A 22,913-nucleotide genomic window follows, 5' to 3' on the forward strand; every position below is an offset into this window, starting at 1 on the left:
TCACGTTTATGAAACAGGCTTTGGCTTACAAAACAGTGAAATTTGAAATTTTAGTGAAATGAAATTATAAAATTTATGAAATAGTATTAGTTTTCCTTAAAGGAGTAACACTGGGGGGTGGAAATAGGAAAATGTATTGTTCAAATATTATGTGACTGAAATGTAAAAATAAGTATGAGAGCACAACTTTTAAAACCAGCACATTTATAATAAATGAAAAAACAACAATGTAAAACAAATACCATGGTTTTCATTTCTGTCCTAAATTTATAACAGTGGTAATGAACAATTCAAGAAGAGACCTTTATTACTGTTTAGTTTCGCTGCAGGCAGAAGAAAGAAGTCAGAAATGGTGTTAGGTGGGTGCAAAGGAGATGCTGTGCCCTTTGCAGATCAAAGGAAAACATCAAACATCAGTCTCCTCTGCAACATTCCTGGCAGGTTTCTCGGAAAAACAAACAGCCCAGCAAATAAAAACTGCTAGCTGAAGGAGTGCCCATCAATAACAGTAAATCTTCAAAGACAAACTAATAATTCAAAGATTCCACTGAGATCTTAGATTATTATCAAGATGTTGCATCTGAACACTGAAATTCTGAACCCTGCCTAAAAGAGAAAAAACTGGGGGAGGGGAGGGAGTGAAGGGGGAGAGTCCAAAATGTTTTCTCTTGTAAGCATTCGGCTTGTTCAAGTTCCTGCCTCCTTCGGCCCACCAATTACATATGCAGCTAGGAAAGTCCACACATCCCAACCACGGCTCTTGCAGAAATGAAAGACTCTCACGAAGCACTATAATCAAGGTTCAGTCTGCCCAACAGAGTTGTAAGATAAAATTCAGGTGCCCAGTTAAATCTGGATTTCAGATAAACAATCTGAAATTTGTTATATACTTAAGATTTTTCATTATAAGTATATGTATGATGCATGTCCCATACTTATACCAATAAATGATTTACTGCTTATCTGAAATCCAAATTTCACCATGCATTTTGTATTTTTATTTGCTGAATCTGGCAATACTACTCAAAGGTAAAAAGGGTCCCCAACAGATTCCAAAACTCCTACAGTAAGTATCTTTCTTATTGGGGCTTGTTTAGATGCTGGGAAAGACTGGGTCTCTGGGGAGTTTCTAATAAATGTCATTGACCCTGATATCTTGTTTGTTACAGGCATGCATAGAGCCTTTTCAGCAACACTGCATAACTAACCATTCACCATGAGAGGAGACATATTCACTCTAATTTAATGTATATTGCTGTAATATCTAAAGAATTGACCTGGTGAACTCATTTTCCCAACAGAAAAAAAAAAAGAAAAAAGCTCAGTTGATAAGCATCTTTTTGCACACTGCTTCTGAATGTCACAATTTCTATTTCGCCGATTCATGGGAAGCTTCCCAAAATGAAATATCTCTCTTCACCTCTTACAGAGATCCACCCTGCCTGTATCCTATCAGCACATTTAGTGATTTCTTAAAAAATTATCCTATCACTTTATACCATACCAGAGTAGAGTTCCCTGTGCTATACAGTAGGTTCTCATTAGTTATCTCTTTTATACATAGTAGTGTATATATGTCAATCCGAATCTCCCAATCCATTCCACCCCCCAGGAGAATATTTTATACTGATGCATTAATACTCATTTAAGAACCTCAGAAAGGGTGAGCTGTGACAGAGCGAGAGAGAGGCATGGACATATATACACTACCAAACGTAAGGTAGATAGCTAGTGGGAAGCAGCCGCGTAGCACAGGGATATCAGCTTGGTGCTTTGTGACCGCCTGCAGGGGTGGGATGGGGAGGGTGGGAGGGAGGGAGACGCAAGAGGGAGGAGATATGGAAACACGTGTATATGTATGGCTGATTCACTTTGTTGTAAAGCAGAAACTAACACACCATTGTAAAGTAATTATACCCCAATAAAGATGTTAAATAATAAAATAAAATGAAAAATAAAGTGTATTTTGGATCTGTAAAAAAAAAAAAGAACCTCAGAACACTTTCCAACAATCTTATGATGCACACAGGATAAGTAAATCGAGGAGCTTCCATTTGTTAAGTTAGCCAGTGTTGTGGACATGGTCTGGACACCATGTCCCCTCTGACGCCAAGTATTAAACTCCATTCATGGTGCTGAAGAAAAAGTAAGATTTTAAGATTTCTTGCTCAAAAGAAAGGAGAAATCATGAAATTACTTAGAAAGGGAATATTTTCAATAAAAGCTGAGGGTAAAATACTGACCCGCACAGTTCAAAGAGTTTACGGTATACCCTTTAGTTTAGGTTGAAAGAAAAGCACTGGAAATCTAGGGATAAGGCAGGGAGAAATTCAAAGTTCATCACCTTAACTGAACCTCTCAACTCCCCAAAAGACAAGAGATGGAGAACAGAAGCGCCTGGGAGAGACACATAACTGGTTCACAGGCATAAATTTGGGATAAACCTGTACACTATTACTGTAAATCGACAGTGTCACAAATATTAATTACAGGTAATTAATATATAACCAGGAGACTGCCATATTTACCTTAGGTTATTTAAGAGATCAGATTGAAACTAAAGAGTGACATGAAGTCCTCTGAACATGGGGGCCTTCCAAGGTAATCTGGTCCACTCCCTGAACTTCTTCTGTCGGTGTCACACCAACTATTCAAGAAAAAATTTTACCTCATTTTTAGAGACCTACACTAAAGAGGAGTTCATTCATAGCCAGGATTTGAGCTTGACTCCAGTGTTTCGTGCTCTACTCATAACCCACTTGGTCACCAATACCTGTCATAGCCATCTCAAAGAGTCAGAGTAACGAACAAATGTGATAACACGGAAACACTGAAAGCTAACTGTGAAGACAGTTCTTCTCTGGGTTAAAGCCCATCTTATATTCTTCATGAAGGTCGTTGTTAAAACAGAGGTTAGACCTTTGCAAATGTTATTCTATTCTAAACTGAGAAGTCTCATGAGATCAACGTGAGCTGAGCTGGTTGGGGGAAAATACACAGGGAAGAATGTATGCCCTGAGCTGGGCCTTGAAAACCACCCTGTCTGTCCCCAGGTTCTGACCTCAAGCGGTAGGACCTAACCCTGACCGGCAGGGTGTCACCCCAGCAACCTGGGACGCTGGGGAGACTCAAGAAAGCAGCTCACCAAACACCTCACTCAACACACCCTAATATCCTGCTTCCACAGCAGAGGCCAGCAGACTAGCCTTCATAAGACATGTGCGCCAGAGCGCGTAACTACCCTGTTAGACTGTGTCTAACAGGCTCAGCCACTTGACAGTTAACATGTGCTTCTGAAGAGGTGGGATCTGAATTTTGCTATCAATACCACAACTTCTGACACATTTTCCTCCTTTAAAATGGGTATTCCACCTTTTTGCCATTTACCTATTTCACAAGTATAAGATGGGAACACTTATGATCTGACAACTTTAAATTGCTTTGGCTTCATGAAAACAGCATCTAAGCATTAAAAAAAATGTGTACTGTGGTAAAATACGTATCGCTATTATGACTTTCCAAGTAAAATTTGAAATGTAAAAGAAGACTCCAATGAAATTACTAAGAGATCTGAATTGGCTTAATAACAAGTACGTGTGGTATATTCTGTTTTGTCTGATTTAGAGATTCTAAGATATTGGTATAATCTTTACTAGTTGAAGCCAAGTCCGAACTAATACCAATATAAGCATTAACAACTATAAAGGATAAGGTAATTCCTTTAGTCTAGACTAGTGGTTCTCCACCACAACAGAGCCAATGCTCCCTTGTATATTGCCCCCAAAACAACGCGAAATGGAAATACTGACCCATACAGGATTCAAAGTCAACAAAATGTCATTTCATTGAAACAAAAGAAAAGTGATTTATAATAACATAATATGTATTTCAACATGTAAATGCTCAGGCATGACTGTACCAGGAAACACAACAAAGCAAGGAAATGCTTATTCCAAGAGTAAGAACCTGAACACTAAGTCTGTGCCCATCAGCACTTCAGGGCAAATCCCAGCTCTGCCAGGACTGACACAAGTCTTCATTTTCCTACTCAGAGTAACCAAGACTGAAAATATCACCATATGCAGAGACCATGAAGGACACGTAACCATGGACGATTTGGGAGGTGCTGGGGCAGGCTCCACAGGGAACGTTCCCTCACTGGAAGTTTTGTGAGGTCATGGTCCAGGCAGGTAAGGGATCAACAGGCCAAGCTAAGAGATTTCTATTTCCACACCTCTCTAAACACATAAATTGCTCCCTTCATCCTCTATGACCTCTTGACAGATTCTGAGCTGGCCTCATGCCATGTCTGTCACCACCGCTGGCCTCTAGGAACATGCCAATTCTTCTTCTATCCTGACTTCCCAAAACTACAGAATGCTCGACTAGGAAACTTATTTTGCTATTATCTGATTTTGACCTTCATTTTAGAGGTTAGTAAATTTAGTCTGATTTAAGGTCATAAAGATTGTTAAAAGCAAAGCTAGAGGCCTCGATTACCAGGCCAGGAGTGTGTTCACTGTACCACATTTAAAGAATGATAAGCTTAATAATAACAGATTCTTCCGAGAAACTGAAACTTAGGGAAAACAAACAACAACAAAAATTTAAAAGATAGACTGCCTGAAATTCCCCTCCATCCTTTTCAGAGCTTCACATAGTTTCTCTGAAATCAAGCAGGTAAAATTATTAGTAGATATGCACTATAATGTGTAATTCTTTTCATGATAAGAGCTTTATTTTATTTTTAAAATAAATTTATTTATTTTATTTATTTATTTTTGGCTGCGTTAGGTCTTCGTTGCTGTGTGCGGGCTTTCTCTAGTTGTGGCAAGCGGGGGCTACTCTTTGTTGTGGTGTGTGGGCTCCTCATTGCGGTGGCTTCTCTTGTTGTGGAGCACGGGCTCTAGGAGCGTGGGCTTCAGTAGTTGTGGCACGCAAGCTCAGTAGTTGTGGCACACAGGCTTAGTTGCTCTACAGCATGTGGGCTCTTCCCAGACCAGGGCTTGAACCCGTGTTCCCTGCATTAGCAGGCAGATTCCTAACCACTGCACCACCAGGGAAGCCCAAGAGCTTTTTTTAAAATAGTGGCCTAGCATGCCACTGTTTGGATGTTCTGTATTTTGCTTAATCAACGGCTTTCATTGGATATCTAGGCTATTCCTCTTCTAGTATTCACTCAGTGGGTAGTAAATAGTTAATGAATCAATGAGAAATGTTTGGATCCATACAATTAAAAAAAAAAACTGTGACAAAACAAAAACACAAAACAAAAACACAAAAAAGGACAAAGAAAGCAACCCCACTTGCAAGGTTAAGACTGAGAATTTTAAAAACAAGGAAAAAAACTCTACAAATAGAATTGTCTTTTTAGAATACAGCAAATTCTACATTATAACTACCCTAACAGTCAAACATGTCTTCTTCTCCATCCCCCCTTATTCAGCTATTTAACATTCTCCTAGATAACCATGACAATTCGCAATGGAAAATTACCTGCATTTAAAATACACAGTCCTTTCGTGGCTTCCATCATGCTTTCCCCTCTCAGGATTGTCCCATTCTACTCCTAACCAGAGTCCTGGCAGAACAAGAAAAACAAAATGAGCATTAAATTAGGACACAGGTGATGCTCCATTTTTCTGCAAGGAAATACAGTTTGCAATGGAAACCACAGCACACAGACACCACTGGGGGAGAAAGAAATGTCTTTAGGAAAAGACAAGTCAACCTCAGACTCAAAACTTAATCAGCAAATGCAATAGCAAGTTTGGTTCAAAAAGCCAACAAAAAACACAACTGCAGAAAACAACAGTAGCTAAAATTTACGGACAGAAAGTAGAATGGTGGTTGCCAGGAGCTAAGGGGAGGGGAGAATGGGGAGTTCTTGTTTAATGGGTACAGAGTTTCAGTTTTGCAAAATGAAGAGTCCTGGAGATGGATGGTGGTGATAACTATGACAATGTTACTGTACTTAATATCACTGAACTATACACTTAAAAGTGGTAAAATGGTAAGTTTAGTTATGTATAACTTACCACAATTAAAAAAAAAAATATATATATATATACACACACACATATATAAGATATCTCTTTCAAAGCACCAGAGAGCTAACAAGGCACTGAAGAATTACAAAATTCTTTTTTATAATTGAATTTGTAATTGAATTACAAAATTCAACTACAAAATTGTAATTACAAAATCTGAGAGAAAAGGGAAACCCAGAGTTAAACGAAGTCTTAAAGCAAATTCTTCCCCTCAAGGCATCTGCTGATTCTGGTAGAAAAGGCTGAAAAGCTAAAAAGCTGAACAGAGCTTTGGCCAGAGCTTTTGAGGGACTAAGAGGTCAATAATGAAAATTACAGCCTCCCAAGGAAGATGGGGGTTGCAAGAAACTCTCTAGGTTTCGTACTGGAGCTTGAAATGCCTTGATTCTAAGAGTTAGGAAGGAACCAACTCTAAACAGATGAGCCCTTGAAGGGACTGAAGGTCAACTTCAAATAATCTCATTCCCAGATTTGTTTAAGTGATCTGGGATTGCCAGGGACCCTCGCCATCTGCCAGAGTTAATTTCAGTCCTATCTGGAGGAAGCTAACACCATTGCAAAGCTCAAATTATAACTCTTCATAATCAATACCTGGCACTCAAACAGAAACAACCCAGCATAGAAAAAGATAAGCATCTATGACTGAAAACCAAGAAAAACAACAGCCAACAGCAGTAGATCCACTGGGCATCTGCATAATAGTTTTACGTATGTTTAATATTTTCAGGAAAACAAAAGATAAAATTGAGAACTTCAGCAGAAATATTTTTAAACTTCTTTCAAACCCTAAATGGAAATTCTGGAACTGAAAAATTCAATAATTCATATTATAATTCAATGGATAGTGTTTTTACAATAGATTATACATAATTTTTTTAAAAAACAGGTCAGAAAAAATATATACAGAACATAGCACAGTAATAAGTGATGAAAAACAGACTAGCATGTAAGAGACGTAGAGAATACAACAAAAAGGTCTACCATGTATATAGAACTGGAGCCCCCAAAAAGAGAGTAGGGAGAGATTGTGGAAAGAGCAATCTCTGAAGAAATAATGACTGAGACTATTACAAAATTAAAGAAAGCCATCAAGCCACACATTTAAGAAGGTCTAAGAAAAATAAACAGTACAAATGCAAGACAAACAAAAAACCACAAAAAAAAGAGAAAACAAAACAAAACAAAACAAAACTCCACCAGTTGCCATATAACAAAGACAAAGAGAAAAATCTTAAAACAGCTCGGGGTGAGGGAGAGGAAACAGATTATCTCCAAAGGAAAACAACCAGAAATAGTTGACTGACTTCTCCATAGAAACAGTAAAAGCCAGAACGATAAATGAATAATATCTTCAAAATACTGGGGAAAAAAAAAAAGTTAAAAACAAACAAAAAAACCCTGGTAATCTGGAACACTGTAATTGGTGAAAATATCCTTCAAAAAAGTAAGCAAGGGGCCCTGAATACCCAAAACAATCTTGAAAAACAGTAACAAAGTCAGAGGGCTTATACTTTCCAATTTCAAAACTTGCTACAAAGCTACTGTAATCAAAAAAGTGTGGTACTGTCATAAGGCTCAGATCAAAGGAGTAGAGTTGAGAATCCAGAAATAAACCCATACATGGTCAACTGGTTTTTGACAGAAGTGTCAAGTCAACTCAACAGGAAAGGACAGTCTTTTCAACAAATGGTGCTGAGACAACTAGATACCCACATGCAAAAGAATGAATCTGGACACCCAACTCTCAAAATAGATTAAAAAAAACTCTTAGAAGAAAACTTTATTTCTAAGGATTTATTTCTAATCCTAAAACTTAAGGATAAATCTATAAAACCATGGATTTGGCACTGGATTCTTAGATATGGCACCAAAAGATCAAGCAACAAAAGAAAAAAACATAAACTGGACTTCATAAAATTTAAACACTTTTTTTGCGGTACGTGGGCCTCTCACAACAGTGGCCTCTTCCATTACGGAGCACAGGCTCCGGACGTGCAGGCTCAGCGGCCATGGCTCAGGGGCCCAGCCGCTCTGTGGCATGTGGGATCCTCCCGGACCGGGGCACGAACCCATGTCCCCTGCATTGACAGGCAGACTCTCAACCACTGCGCCACCAGGGAAGCCCAAAATTTAAACACTTTTGTACATCAAAGGCTATTAACAGAAATGGGTGAAAAATGTACAACTCTGGTGGGAGATGTTGATAATGGGAGAGGTTATGCATGTGTGGGGGCAGGAGGTATATGGGAAATCTCTGTACCTTCCACTCAACTTCCTTGTGAACCTAAAGCTATTCTAAAAAACAAAGTCTACTTTTAAAAGGTTAAAATGGTGTGTAATTGATAAAAATATCAAATCACTATGTTGCACACCTGAAACTAATATAATGTTTTAAGTCAACTATACTTCAATAAAGATTAAAACGGTAAATTTTATGTTACATATATTTTATAACAATTTTACAATTTTAATGGAAAAAATGGGTAAAATGGCAAATTTTGTTTTATATATATGTAACCACAACTTAAAAAAAATTTTTTTTTAAGGCAACATAATGGCAACTTCAACAAAGAAATATCGACAAGGGTGATCTTCAAGGAAAAAGAAAATTATCCCAGAAGGAAGCCTGAGGATACAGAGGGGAATGAAGGGCAACAAAATGGTAAATATATGGTAAGTCTAAATTAATACTGAAATACTAAATAACAGTAATATTATCTCTTTGGGTTTAAAATACACATAGATTGGGCTTCCCTGGTGGCTCAGTGGTTAAGAATCTGCCTGCCAATGCAGGGGACACAGGTTTGAGCCCTGGTCTGGGAAGATCCCACATGTCGCAGAGCAACTACGCCCATGTGCCACAACTACTGAGCCTGTGCTCTAGAGACTGCGAGCCACAACTACTGAGCCCGTGTATCAGAACTACTGAAGCCCGTGCGCCTACAGCCCGTGTTCCACAACAAGAGAAGCCACTGCAATGAGAAGCCCACGCACCGCAACAAAGAGTAGCCCCTGCTTGCCGCAACTAGAGAAAGCCCATGCACAGTAACAAAGACCCAACACAGCCAAAAATAAAATAAATTAAAAAAATTTTTTTAGTAAAATAAAATACACAGATTAAAATATCCAACGTGTGGATAAGGAAGAAGGTAGGTGGAATTAATGTTCAAGAGTTCTAACGTCTTTGCATGAGTCCAGGAAGAGGTAAAATTACTAATTTTTATTAAGCTTTTATAATTCAAAGATGTATGTTTTATTTTAATCTCTAGGGTAACCACTAAATAATAAGAATGTATAAATACCAAATTAATAGAGGGAAATTTTAAACTAATCAATCCAGTGAAAGAAAAAAAAAAGCAATAAAGAGCATAGGCAAGACAAATTAAAAAGTAAATAATCAGATGGTAGACATAAACCCAAATTACCAACAATTAAATAAAACCATAATGGACTAAATATTCTAGTTAAAAGCGAGCTTGCAAAAACTGTCCTTGGGATTTTGATAGGGATAGCCACTGAATCTGTAGATTGCTATGGGTAGTATTGACATTTTAATAATATTAACTCTTCAAATCCATGAACATGGGATGTCTTTCTGTTTATTTATGTCTTCTTTAATTTCTTTCAACAGTGCATTATAGTTTTCATTGTACAAATCTTTTACCTCCTTGGTTAATTCTTAAGTATATCATTATTTTTGATGTGGTATAAACATACAATGCAGTATTATTCAGCCTTAAAAAGGAAGGAAATTTTAACACATCCTACAGCATGGATGAACCTTGAGGACATTATACTAAGTGAAGTCATCCAGTCACAAAAGGACAAATGCTGTATGATTCTACCTATATGAGGTACTTAGAGTAGTCAAATTCATGGAGACAGAAAGTAGAATGTAGTTGCCAGGGACTGGGGGAGGGGAGAATGGGAAACTAACGTTTAATAAGTATGAAGGTTCAGTTCGAGAAGATAAAAAAGGTTTTGGAGATGGATGACGATGGTGGTTGCACAATATGAATGTACCTAATGCCACTGAACAGTACACTTAAAAAATGTGAAAAATGTAACTTTTATGTTATGTGTATTTTACCACAACAAAAAATAAATAAAAATTTAAAAACTGAAATCAGAGTAGGTTCTCTCAACACAGTGGAATTCAGCTGGAAGTCAATAACACAGAATTCATTAGAAAAGCCTCATATATTTAGAAATTAAGGAATATCATTCCAAATTACCTTGCATCAAAAAAGAAAGCACAGTGTCAATTAGAAAATACTTTGAACCAAATTATAATGAAAACACTACATGTCAAAATGTGGGGAATGCAGCTAAAGTTGCATTTTGAGAGAAACTTACAGACTTAAATGTATACGTTAGGTTCAAGACGGAAAACAATCATCTGTCTCAAAATGTTAAGGGGAGAAAAACAAGTTAATTAAACCTACAGAAAATAAAAGGAAGTAAATAATAAGGAGCGAAAATTAATAGGACAGGAAAATAAGTAAGACAGTTCTCTGCCCCAAAACATCTTAAAGTTTTCTAATAGGGACAGATGTGTAAACTAACAGTCATTATATAAAGAATCAGTCTTGGAGTAAAAGTAAATTCAGGTGTTATGGGAGCACAGATAAGAAGACAAGTTAATATTGCTGGGAGTAGTTACGGGAAAGACATACAGAGGTAGTAACACTTGAGGTCAGCCTTGAAGAGAAAATATGCCAGGTGAAGGCATAGTGTGAGAGTTCATAATCTGTTTAGAGGACCTCAAAAAATCCTGAGTAGCTAGAGCTAAAAGTGTTGCCCAGAGGTTGCACAGGAGCAAGTAGTTCAGGAGAAAAAGACTAAAGGTGTTAAAAGAGATTGCGCCCAACTGTGTCAAAGAGGTTGCAACGTGGTAAAAGCTTTAACTTTATCCTGCTTCTCCAGAGAACCCTATGTAATAAGCATGGAGAAAAGAAGACATACAGATGGCCAATAGGCACATAAAAAGATGCTCATCATCTAATTATTAGAGAAATGCAAATCAAAACTACAATGAGGTACCACCTCACACCAGTCACAATGGACACCATTAAAAAGTCTACAAATAATAAATGCTGGAAAGGGTGTGGAGAAAAGGGAATCCTCTTACACTGTTGGTGGGAATGTAAATTGGTTCAGCCACTATGGAGAACAGTATGGAGGTTCCTCAAAAAACTAAAAATAGAGTTACCTTATGACCCAGCAATTCCACTCCTGGGCATATACCTATATAAAACTATAATTCCAAAAGATACATGCACCCCAATGTTCACAGCAGCACTATTTACAAGAGCTAAGACATGGAAGCAACCTAGATGTCCATCAACAGATGAATGGAAAAAGAAAATATGGTACATATATACAATGGACTGTTACTCAGCCATTAAAAAGAATGAAATAATGCCATTTGCAGCAACATGGATAGACCTAGAAATTATCACACTAAGTGAAGTCAGACAGAGAAAGACAAATACCATATGATATCACTTATATGTGGAATCTAAAACATTGATACGACACAAATGAACATATCTACGAAACAGAAACAGACTCACAAACATAGAGAACAGACTTGTGGTTGCCAAGGGAGTAGGGGTAGGGAAAGACTGGGAGTTTGGGATTAGCAGATGCAAACTATTATATACAGAATGGATAAACAACAAAGTCCTACTATATAATACGGGGAACTATATTCAATATCCTGTGATAAACCATAATGGAAAAGAATATGAAAAAGTATATATATGTATAACTGAATCACTTTACTGTATAGCAGAAATTAACACAACATTGTAAATCAACTATACTTCAATAAAATTTTTTTTAAAAAGCATGGAGAAACATGACCTCAATTTTAAAGGTAAAAACTGAAGCTTGGGGAAAATATGTGACTTGTTAAAAGGAAAACTCTGTTTCTTCCACTCATCTCACAACACTTCTGACACCGGATGTGTGCGTTTTTCCACACCAAGAGAGTCTCCAGTTATTGGCGGACAGGACGGGGGGTGCTGCAATTCAACTCAGTTCTGACACGGACTGCCTGGAGTTAGTGCAGACCCCTAGGTTAAGGGCTCAGTCCCACAAGACTGCCCCCGCTTGAGACGCCAGTCTCAAGTCCCAGGTTGTCACTTGTACTTCTCACCAACAGCCTATAAATCAGGGGTCTCCACATTCCTTCCTAAAAATTCCTAATTTGCTAGAACGGCTCAGAGAACTCAGGGAAACACTTACGCTTACCAGTTTATTATAACGGATATAATAAAGGAGGCAGATGAAGAGGTACATAGGGCAAGGTCTGGAACAGTCCTGCGCGCAGGAGTCTCTCCCTGGGGAGTTTGGGGCACCACCCTCTCAGCATGCAGATGGGCTCACCAACCTGGAAGCTCTCCAAATACATCGTTTAGGGATTTTCATGGAGACTTCATCATGTAGGCATGATTGATTACTAACTCTATCTCCAATCCTCTTCCCTCCCCAGAAGATAGGAATGGACTGAAAGTTGCAGCCTCCTAATCATGCTGTGGTCTTTCTGGTGACTAGTCCCCAGTCTGATGCTATCTAGGGGATTTCATCAGTCTGGAGATTCCAAGGGCCTTAGATGCTCTTGTGTCAGGAACTAAGGTCAAAGACCAAATATGAGAACGAAAGAGGCTCCTGGCATCCCCACACTCAGGAAATTACATGGGTTTTAGGAGCTCTGTGTCAAGAACCTGATGCAGAGACCAATATCTATTTCTTATTGTCACAACTGCCAAAATAACATAGCCAAAAAGAACCAGATCCTGTACTAGCACACACACAATTCTTTTGTGTCCTAATCCACTTTTTCTTTTTTAAATTTATTTATTTTTGGCTGCGTTGGGTCTTCGTTGCTGTGCACAGGCTTTCTCTAGTTGCGGTGAGCAGGGGCTTATCTTTGTTGCGGTGCACAGGCTTCTCATTGTGGTGGCTTCTCTTGTTGCAGAGCCCGGGCTCTGGGTGCACAGGCTCAGTAGTTGTAGCTCACGGGCTCTAGAGCGCAGGCTCAGTAGTTGTGGCACAAGGGCTTAGCTGCTCCGCGGCATGTGGGATCTTCCCAGACCAGGGCTCGAACCCGAGTCCCCCGCATTGGCAGGCGGATTCTTAACCACTGCGCCACCAGGGAAGCCCTAATCCACTTTTTATCAAACAAATGCCTTTAGATAAGAAGTAAATACAGTAATGTTATTCATCATAAAAGCCATCAGAATGAGTTAAGTTGATGGATATCACCAAGAAGAATGCACAACACAAGGCCATTCTTCCACAATAAAAAGAACAAGTCACAACTCAAGCTAACACAGGTGGAAAAAGCAAGGCCAGCATTCAGTTGTGATGAGCTTTAACTCTGAGGAAGAATAACTATTGTTTGCAAGGTATTACCCAGGAGCCAGTGCATTAAAGACGGAGTAGCAAGCAGAGAAATCAGTGTAGTACATTTGAGAGAGCAGAGAGGAGTGGTAGCTGGGCAGGACTTCCTCATCAGTTAGCTCCCAAGAGTGTAAGATCCGGCTCTGCCTTCTACATGCCAGGGGTGATGAGACCTTGATTAGCCACAGTCTAGCAAATTCAAATGCGGAAAAGATTGAAGCAGACACGAGAATATAAGCTTATTAGTTTACAATGATAAATGAAACTGTCACACACAAGCCTAAATCTCTTGACTAACATGAGGACTCCATTCTCTTCCAGGACATCAAGACACATGAAAAACCAGTTGTAATCAGACCCAACCTCACTGAAATCACAAGATTTAAAAATAATGACTCCAACAGCCCAGCAGTCACACTCCTTGGTATTTACCTAAATGGGTTGAAACTTATGTCTACACAAAAGCCTGCACACAGATGTTTACAGAAGCTTTATTCATAATGGCCAAAACTTGGACACATGGACAAATATTCCATCTAGACAATGGAATATTATTTACTGCTAAAAAGAAATGAGCTCTCAAGACATGAAAAGACATGGAGGAAAATTCAATGCAGATTACTAAGTGAAAAAAGGCAATGTGAAAAGGCTACATATAGTAGGATTCCAACTATATGAATTTCTGGAAAAGGCAAAACTATGGAGACAGTAAAAAGATCGATGATTACCACAGCTTAGGGGTGGAGAGAGGAATGAATAAGCAGAGCACAGGAGATTTCTAAGCCAGTGAACTATTCCATGTGATATTATAATAGTGGACAAATGTCACTGAACACTTGTCAAAACCCAAAGAATGTACAACAGCAGAGTGAACTCTAATATAAGTGAGGGACTCTGGGTGATGGAGATGTGTCAGTTTAGACTCATCCACTGTAACAGATGTACTGCTCTGGAGCTGGGTGTTGATAGCGGGGAGGCTGTGCTGTTGTGGGCACTCTCTGTACTTTCTGCTCCCTTTTTCTGTGAGCCTAAATTGCTCTAAAAAGTGGACTATTTAAAAAAAATAATAACTCCATATATATGACCAATATATTCTACTCCTGTAAACATACTAGCACGAGAAGCCACACCATAACTCAGGAGATTGCTTGGTGAGCATGAAATACAAACTAGACAAATTCGATAAATGGAATATTTAATGGTGTTTGGTAAAAGTATCTAGACCTGTCTATCTCATAAGGTCAGTAACCTTAACAGTGAGATACGAATCATCTCAAGTCCAGTGGCTATAACTCCTGGATCCACCTCCACTCTAGGGCTGTGCCAGGGATACGGTCCCTTTGCCTTCCCTCTTCGAAGTCTAAGATGGGTACTGCCAACACCTGCCTTGGCGATTCTTTTGTCCTGACTTCCTCCTGAGATAACTGACACTTGCTTTTTTGCTTTAAAGATATATGACTACACTCAAGTCATCCAAGTGAGAAATTCAGAGAACCTTCCATCTCCATTGAGTGATGCTGCTAATCTGATTCACTGTTGATCTTCACAAAATTACTCTCAGGGAGAGTACCAGCTTAGTGCCTCCAAATACTGTCCACAGCTCACAGCTGAAACAAAGTCAAAGTTTCAATCCTCCAACAGCTCGAATCACTTTACTACACGGTTAGTCTAAGAAACCTTGGGGTCTTTGAAATTATGAAGTAGGTTATTTTTAACACAACCCTAGGCAGTCTTAGGAATACTGCAGTGCTTCCTGGAGGTGCTCTTGCTGTTAATCTGTAGCTTGAGAATGTCCTTAAAAGATTTACGATAACATACAATTTAAAAAAACTTAAGGGGAGAGGGCTCCAATCAAGATGGTGGAGTAGCAGGATGTGGAACTCACCTCCTCCCACAAATACATCAAAAATACAACTACAGGGCTTCCCTGGTGGCGCAGTGGTTGAGAGTCCGCCTGCTGATGCAGGGGACGCGGGTTCATGCCCCGGTCCGGGAGGATCCCACGTGCCGCGGAGCGGCTGGGCCCGTGAACCATGGCCGCTAAGCCTGCACGTCCGGAGCCTGTGCTCCGCAATGGGAGAGGCCACAACAGTGAAAGGACTGCGTACCACAAAAATAAAAATTAAAAAAAAACAAAGAAACAACTACAAACAGAACAATTCTCACAAAACACCTATTCTCACAAAACAATTCTCACAAAACACCTACAATTCTCACAAAACAGTTTTCACAGAACAAGTAGAAGACCTCAAACACCTGAAAGGACAAGAAAGATCTCCATGTAACCAGATAAGATGATAGGAAAAAATTAAAAAAGAGGAAGTGGGATGGGACGTGCACCTCTAGGAGGGAGCTGAAAAAAAGGAAAGGTTCCCACACCCTAGGAAGCCCCATCACTGGAGGGGAGATCAGCCGGGACAGAAAAGGAGCTTCAGAGGCTCAGAGGAGAGTGCAACAACCAGTTTGCGGCAGGCAGACAACAGAGAGACCTACACAGATCGTCTATGCCACAACCCTACGTCCCCCAGTCTGAGACGCACATCCGTTGGTACCGGTGGTGGCTGGGTGCTGAAACTCGGGGTGTAGAGGACAAACCCGGGGAGAGGACTGGTGCTTGGAGAGAGCCTGAGGGGCTGGAGTGTGGCACAGCCGCAAACGGGGGTGGTTGCGGAAGAAGCCTGGGCCCGCCATAGAAGCACAGCACCACTGTTCAGTGTTGCATGAAGGGACAGCCTCTGGCTCCATGCACAGGCCCCCTGCGGGCTTCGGGAGAGCACACGCCATCCACTGCCTTGGCCGGCTCCTGCCTGGGCAAGCTCACTGGTCCCAGTGGCCACCCAGGCGGGCTCCCATGCCAACCACCACCTTGGCAGGCCCCAGGAGCAGATGCCCGCAGGTTGCCCATGCACAGAGGTGGACCTGAACGACAGCGGAGCACCAGGGGTTGCATGACTCAGGAAGCAGAGCTCAAATCTCTCCCTGCAGCTGCATGAGCTGCGGGTTTACGCCTCTGTCTTTGTAAATTCAGCGCCTTTGAGACATCTGAACAGACAATGGGTGCTCCCACAGCTGGGATGGGTATGGCCTTAGCAGCTGTGGGCTTTGTGGGCGCATGAAAAAGGGGACTGGGCCAGGACAGGGTCTGAGCTGCCTCTATAGCTCCCACTGCAGGTCCAGGTGCACAACTGCTGCAGTCCTGGGACCTGATTTCAGTGGGTCTGCGCTGGTGGCTTTGTGAAAACAATGCCTGAGAGGCACTAGGGCCAAATGCCAGCATACCCAAGGCTGAAGCAGGGCCAAGGGCAATGGCAACAAAGGTGTACTTTGTGAGCCTGCACAACAGGTGAAAGGTGACATGACAGAGAAAACTCACCAGTGAAAAGCTCTGGGGAATTCCCTGGTGGTGCAGTGGTTAAGAGTCCACCTGCCAGGGGCTTCCCTGGTGGCACACTGTTTAAGGATCTGCCTGCAAATGCAGGGGACACGGGTTTGAGCCCTGGTCCGGGAAGATCCCACATGCTGTGGAGCAACTAGGCCTGTGTGCCACAACTACTGAGCTTGCACTCTAGAGCCCATGCTCCACAACAACAGAAGCCACTGCAGTGAGAAGCCCGCACACCGTAACGAAAAGTAGCCCCCACTCGCCACAACTAGAGAAAGCTCGCACGCAGCAATGAAGACCCAGCGCAGCCAAAAATAAATAAATAAAATTAAATAATTAATTTTTTTAAAAAAGAAAAGAAAACCTCCAGCAGAGGAACACTCAGTGGCTCCTCTCCCAGTGGGAGCACTCCAATTCCACCTACCTTGCACTGTAGCTCAGAAACACAGCTCAGAAACGGATCTGAGGGCTTCTACTCCAAAAACTAGGGAGTAGACCCTGCCCCTGAAAGGGCAGTGACAGCCACAGAGGAAAGAGAAGGCCCCACTTAATATCCAGGGCAGGTTCTGATCACCACAACACCAGTCATACTACCTATCAATGGGATAATGCCAACATACACTGAGGAAAGAGGTGACAGACACCCATACTAAAAACAACCCTCACACCATAAATATCAAGCCCATGCAGGCTACACAGGGATGCTCTCACACAAAAATAGCCTCCATGACTAACAGTCTCCTCTAACAGTCTCCTATTTTTATTATCCACTCGCATCAACGGACAGATCCTCTAGATAAAAAAATCAACAAGGCAACAGAAATTCTAAATGATACAATGAAATAGTTAGACTCAATTGATATTTTGAGGGCATTACATCCAAAAACAAAACGAAAAAAAAACAGAATACACATTCTTTTCAAGCACGGAACATTCTCTAGAATTGACCACATAATAGGGCACAAAACAAGCCTCAACAAATACAAGAGTACAGAAATTATCTCAAGCCTCTTCTCTGACCACAATGGCATGAAACTAGAAATCAACCACAGGGAAAGAAATGAAAAAAAAAAATGATTACGTGGAAACTAAACAACATGCTACTAAAAAACCAATGTGTCAACGAGGAAATTTTAAAAATTTGGACTTCCCTGGTGGTCCAGTGGCTAAGGCTCCATGTTCCCAATGCAGGGGGCCTGGGTTCAACCCCTGGTTGGGGAACTACAGCTCTTATGCCACAACTAAAGAGTTCGCATGCCGGAACTGAAGATCCCGCACGCAGCAACAAAGACCCCATGTGCTGCAACTAAGACCCAGCACAGCCAAATAAATAAATGTATATTTTTAAAAACATACTAAAAAAATTTTAAATACCTTGAGACAAATGACAATGAAAACAAAATCATATAAAAATCTATGGGATGTAGCCGAAGCAGTTCTTAGAGGGAAGTTCATAGCAATAGAGGCCTTCCTGAAAAAACAAGAAAAATCTAAAATAAACAACCTAAAATACCACCCAAAAACAATTAGAAAAAGAAAAATAAACAAAACCTAAAGTCAGGAGAAGGAAGGAAATAATAAAGGGAGGAAATAAATAAAATAGAGATTAAAAAGCAATAGAAAAAAGTCAATAAAACCAAGAGCTTTTTCTTTGAAAAGGTAAACAAAATTGATAAGCCTCTGGCTAGGCTCACCAAAAAGAAAAGAAAGAACCCAAATGAAACAAATAAAGAAATAAAAAAGGAGAAATCTCAACCAATACCACAGAAATACAAAAAAAACATAAGGAATACTATGAACAATTATATACCAACAAATTTAACAACCTGTAAGAAATGGACAACTTTCTAGAAACATACAGCCCACCAAAACCGAATCAAGAAAAAAATAGATAATTTGAACAGATCTATCACTAGAAGTGAAATATAATCTGTAGTTTAAAAACAACTCCCGGGCTTCCCTGGTGGTGCAGTGGTTGACAGTCCGCCTGCCAATGCGGGGAACACAGGTTCATGCCCCGATCCGGGAGGGTCCCACATGCTGCGGAGTGGTTGCACCCGTGGGCCATGGCTGATGGGCCTGCGTGTCCGGAGCCTGTGCTCCGTGGCGGGAGAGGCCACAGCGGTGAGAGGCCCGCATACCACAAAAAAAAACAAACAAAAAATCAAACAAAAAATAACTCCCAACAATCAAAAGTCCAGGACCAGATGGCTTCAAAGGAGAATTCTACCAAACATACAAAGAAAAATTTATACTGATCCTTCTCAAACTCTTCCAAAAGACTGAAGAGGAGGGAACACTCCCGAAGACGTTCTATGAAGCCACCATCACCCTGATACCAAAATCAGACAAAGATACCACCACAAAAGAAAATTACAGGTCAATATCTTTGATGAACATAGATGCAAAAATTCTCAACAAAATATTAGAAAACTGAATCCAACAACACATAAAAAAGATCATACACTATGACCAAGTGGGATTCATCCCAAGTTCACAAGGATGGTTCAACATACACAAATCAATGTAATACACCACATTAACAAAAGTCAAAAACCACATGATCACCTCAATAGGTGCAGAAAAAGCATTTGACAATATTCAACATCGATTTATGATCAAAACTCTTACCAAAGTGGATACAGGGGGACATATCTCTACATAATAAAAGCCATTTATGAAAACCCACCACAGCCATTATAATACTCAATGGTGAAAAGCTGAAAGCCTTCCTGCTAAAATCTGGAACAAGACAAGGATGCCCACTCTCACCACTTCTATTCAACATGGTATTGGAAGTCCTAGCCACAGCAATCAGACAAAAAAAAGAAATAAAAGGTATCCAAATGGGAAGTGAAGAGGTAAAATTGTCACTATATGGAAAAACGACATATTATATATAAAAATCCTAAGGACTCTACAAAAAAAATACTAGATCTAATAAGTGAATTCAGCAAAGCAGCAGGATACAAGATTAACATACAGAAATCAGTTGCATTTCTTAACACTAACAACGAAATATCAGAAAGGGAATGTAAACAAGAAATCCCTTTTAAAATGGCATCAAAAAAAAAAAAAAAAAAAAAAACCTTAGGAATAAACCTCACCAAGGAGGTGAAAGACTTACGTGCTGAGAACTATCAATACAAAACATTAATAAAGGAAGCTAAAGATGACTCAAAGAAATGGAAAGATATCCCATGCTCTTGTATTGGAAAAATAAATACTGTTAAAATGGCCATACTACCCAAAGCAACCCACAGATTTAATGCAATACCTATCAAAATACCCATAACATTTTTCACAGAACTAAAACAAATAATCCTTAAATTTATATGGAACCATAAAAGACCCCAGAATTACCAAAGTAATCCTGAGGGAGAAGGAACAAAGCAGGCGGCATAACCCTCCCAGACTTCAGACAATACTACAAAGCTACAGTAATCCAAACGGCATGGTACTTGTACAGAAACAGACATACAGATCAATGGAACAGAATAGAGAGTCCAGAAATAAACCAACACACCTATGGATGATTAATCTTCGAAAAGGAGGCAAGAATATACAGTGGGGAAAAGACAGCCTTTCCCATCAAATGGTGCTGGAAAAGTTGGACAGCCACATGTAAATCAGTGCAGCTAGAAAACATTCCTACTACCAAACACAAAAGTAAACACAAAATGGCTTAAAGACTTAAATATAAGACAAGACACCATAAAACTCCTAGAAGAAAACACAGGCAAACGTTCTCTGACATAAATCATACCAATGTTTTCTTAGGTCAGTCTCCCAAAGTGATAGAAATAAAAGTAAAAATTAAAAAATGGGACCTAATCAAACGTACAAGCTTTTGCACAGCAAAGGAAACCATAAACAAAATGAAAAAACAACCCACAGAATGGGAGAAAATATTGCAAATGATGCAACTAACAAGGGCTTAATTTCCAAAATATACAAACAGCTCCTACAATTCAATAACAAAAAAACAAACAACCCAATAGAAAAATGTACAGAAAACCTAAACAGACATTTATCCAAAGAAGACATATAGATGGCCTATAGGCACATGAAAGGATGCTCATCATCGCTACTTATTAGAGAAATTCAAATCAAAACAGCAATGAGGTACTACCTCACACCAGTCAAAATGGCCATAATTTAAAAGTCTACAAATAATAAATGCTGGAGAAGCTGTGGAGAAAAGGGAAACCTCTTACAGTGTTGGTGGGAACGTAAACTGGTACAGCCACTATGGATAACAGTATGGAGGTTCCTCAAAAAACTAAACATAGAGTTACCTTATGACCCAGCAATCCCACTCCTGGGCATATACCCAGACAAAATTATAATTCAAAAAGATACATGCACCCCCTAGGTTCATAGCAGCACTATTCCAAGACATGAAAACAACTTAAATGTCCATCGACAGATGAATGGATAAAGAAGATGTAGTGTATATATATATATATATATATATATATATATATATAGGAATATTACTCAGCCATTAAAAAGAATGAAATAATGACATCTGCAGCAACATGGATGAACCTAGAGATTATCATACTAAGTGAAGTAAGTCAAAAAAAGAAAAATACTATATATCATTTATATGTGGAAGCTACAATATGATACAAATGAACATATCTACAAAACAAAAACAGATTCACAGATGTAGAGAACAGACTTGTGGTTGCCAAGGGGGAGGGGGCTGGGGAAGGGAAGGACTGGGAGTTAGGGATTAGCAGTTGCAAACTGTTGTATATAGGATGGATAAACAACAAGGTCCTACTGTACAGCACAAGGAATTATGTTTAATATCCTATTATAAACCATAATGGAAAAGAATATATATATACATATGTATAACTGAGTCACTTTGCTATAAAGCAGAAATTAACATTGTAAATCAACTATACTTCAATAAAAAATTTTTTTTAGTTCAGGGGAAAGATAACTGGGTACTGAAAGATCACAAGCCACTAACAACAACAACAAAAAAAAAAGTGGGGGGTGGAATATAAGAAGCATTAAAAGAGAACAGAAGAGAATAATTGAAAAAGTAGCAGTGAAGTATAAAACATAGCTTTGAGCATCCTTGCAGCAAGAAGAAAAAGATGCAATTCTCTTTTTTCTATAGTAAAACCACCTCAGTTTTTTCTCTTTCCCTGAGCTAACAGTAATTTGTCAAAAGAATATATAAGGGGCATCAAGTAAGATAATGAAGAACATATCACACTTGATAGCATCTTTATAACACATTCACTGGTATTTCAGAAGTGCCTATTTCTTAATTCAAGCCTCAGCTGAAGCCCAGGACAAAAAGCTTAGTTTTGTAAAGGCAGTTATACTGAGGGCTCAGATGGTTTTATTTTGCTTCCTGGTGACTTCCTGCTGCAACCTAAGTAATAAAAACTTAGCCTTTCTCAAAATGTGACATCAGAATCATCTAGGGAGCACATTTAAAATGATGAGTCCTGGACCATAACTCCAACCTACTGAATTAGAATCTCTGCATGTCCAACCTGAGAATTCATATTTCTAACAAGCACCCCAGGCACACTTCATCAGACTCCCCTTCCTAGACATGTTACCTCAGCTGGGCTTTCTACCTTTAAATGACAGTAATTCCAAACTGAAGTCACTTATAATAAACTAAACAACAGGTATTCTATTTGGCTATCCCTAGTTCTACAACACATGGTTGATAAGGGTTATGGTTTAATCTGATAATTAAAGACCACATTTTCTGGCCTTGAGGGCCAGGAATTATAGATATTTATATTTACTATATTTATGACTATAAATTATCATGCTCTAACAAAAAACAATATATTATGATGATTTTCCTATAGATGGGAATTAAGTATTCTAAGAAAGGAGTTTTTTTTTCTAATTCACAGTAATAACAACAATAGCAAAAACAATAATCTCTAATTTAAAAGGTTCTTACTTCCTGTCAGGCACAGTTCTTAGTGCTTTATATGTATTAATTCACTGAATCCTCCTAACAATCCTTTGAGGTGGAACACTTTGCAAGCTTGTGGGCTACACAAATACCACTAACTTAC

General features: G+C 39.4%; 1 protein-coding gene across 1 annotated transcript in view; it reads right to left on the reverse strand.

The window, feature by feature from the left end:
• The window catches only part of TBCE (tubulin folding cofactor E), a 76,068-nt gene that overhangs the window by 30,405 nt on the left and 22,750 nt on the right, over positions 1-22,913 (reverse strand). Inside the window, exon 2 of the mRNA XM_065894150.1 lies at positions 5,497-5,581. Coding sequence (XP_065750222.1) covers positions 5,497-5,581 — 85 coding nt within the window. The remainder of the gene's footprint in view (positions 1-5,496; positions 5,582-22,913) is intronic.

The sequence above is a fragment of the Phocoena phocoena genome, chromosome 16, assembly GCF_963924675.1.
Source record: "Phocoena phocoena chromosome 16, mPhoPho1.1, whole genome shotgun sequence".
Taxonomy (NCBI): Eukaryota; Metazoa; Chordata; class Mammalia; order Artiodactyla; family Phocoenidae; genus Phocoena; species Phocoena phocoena.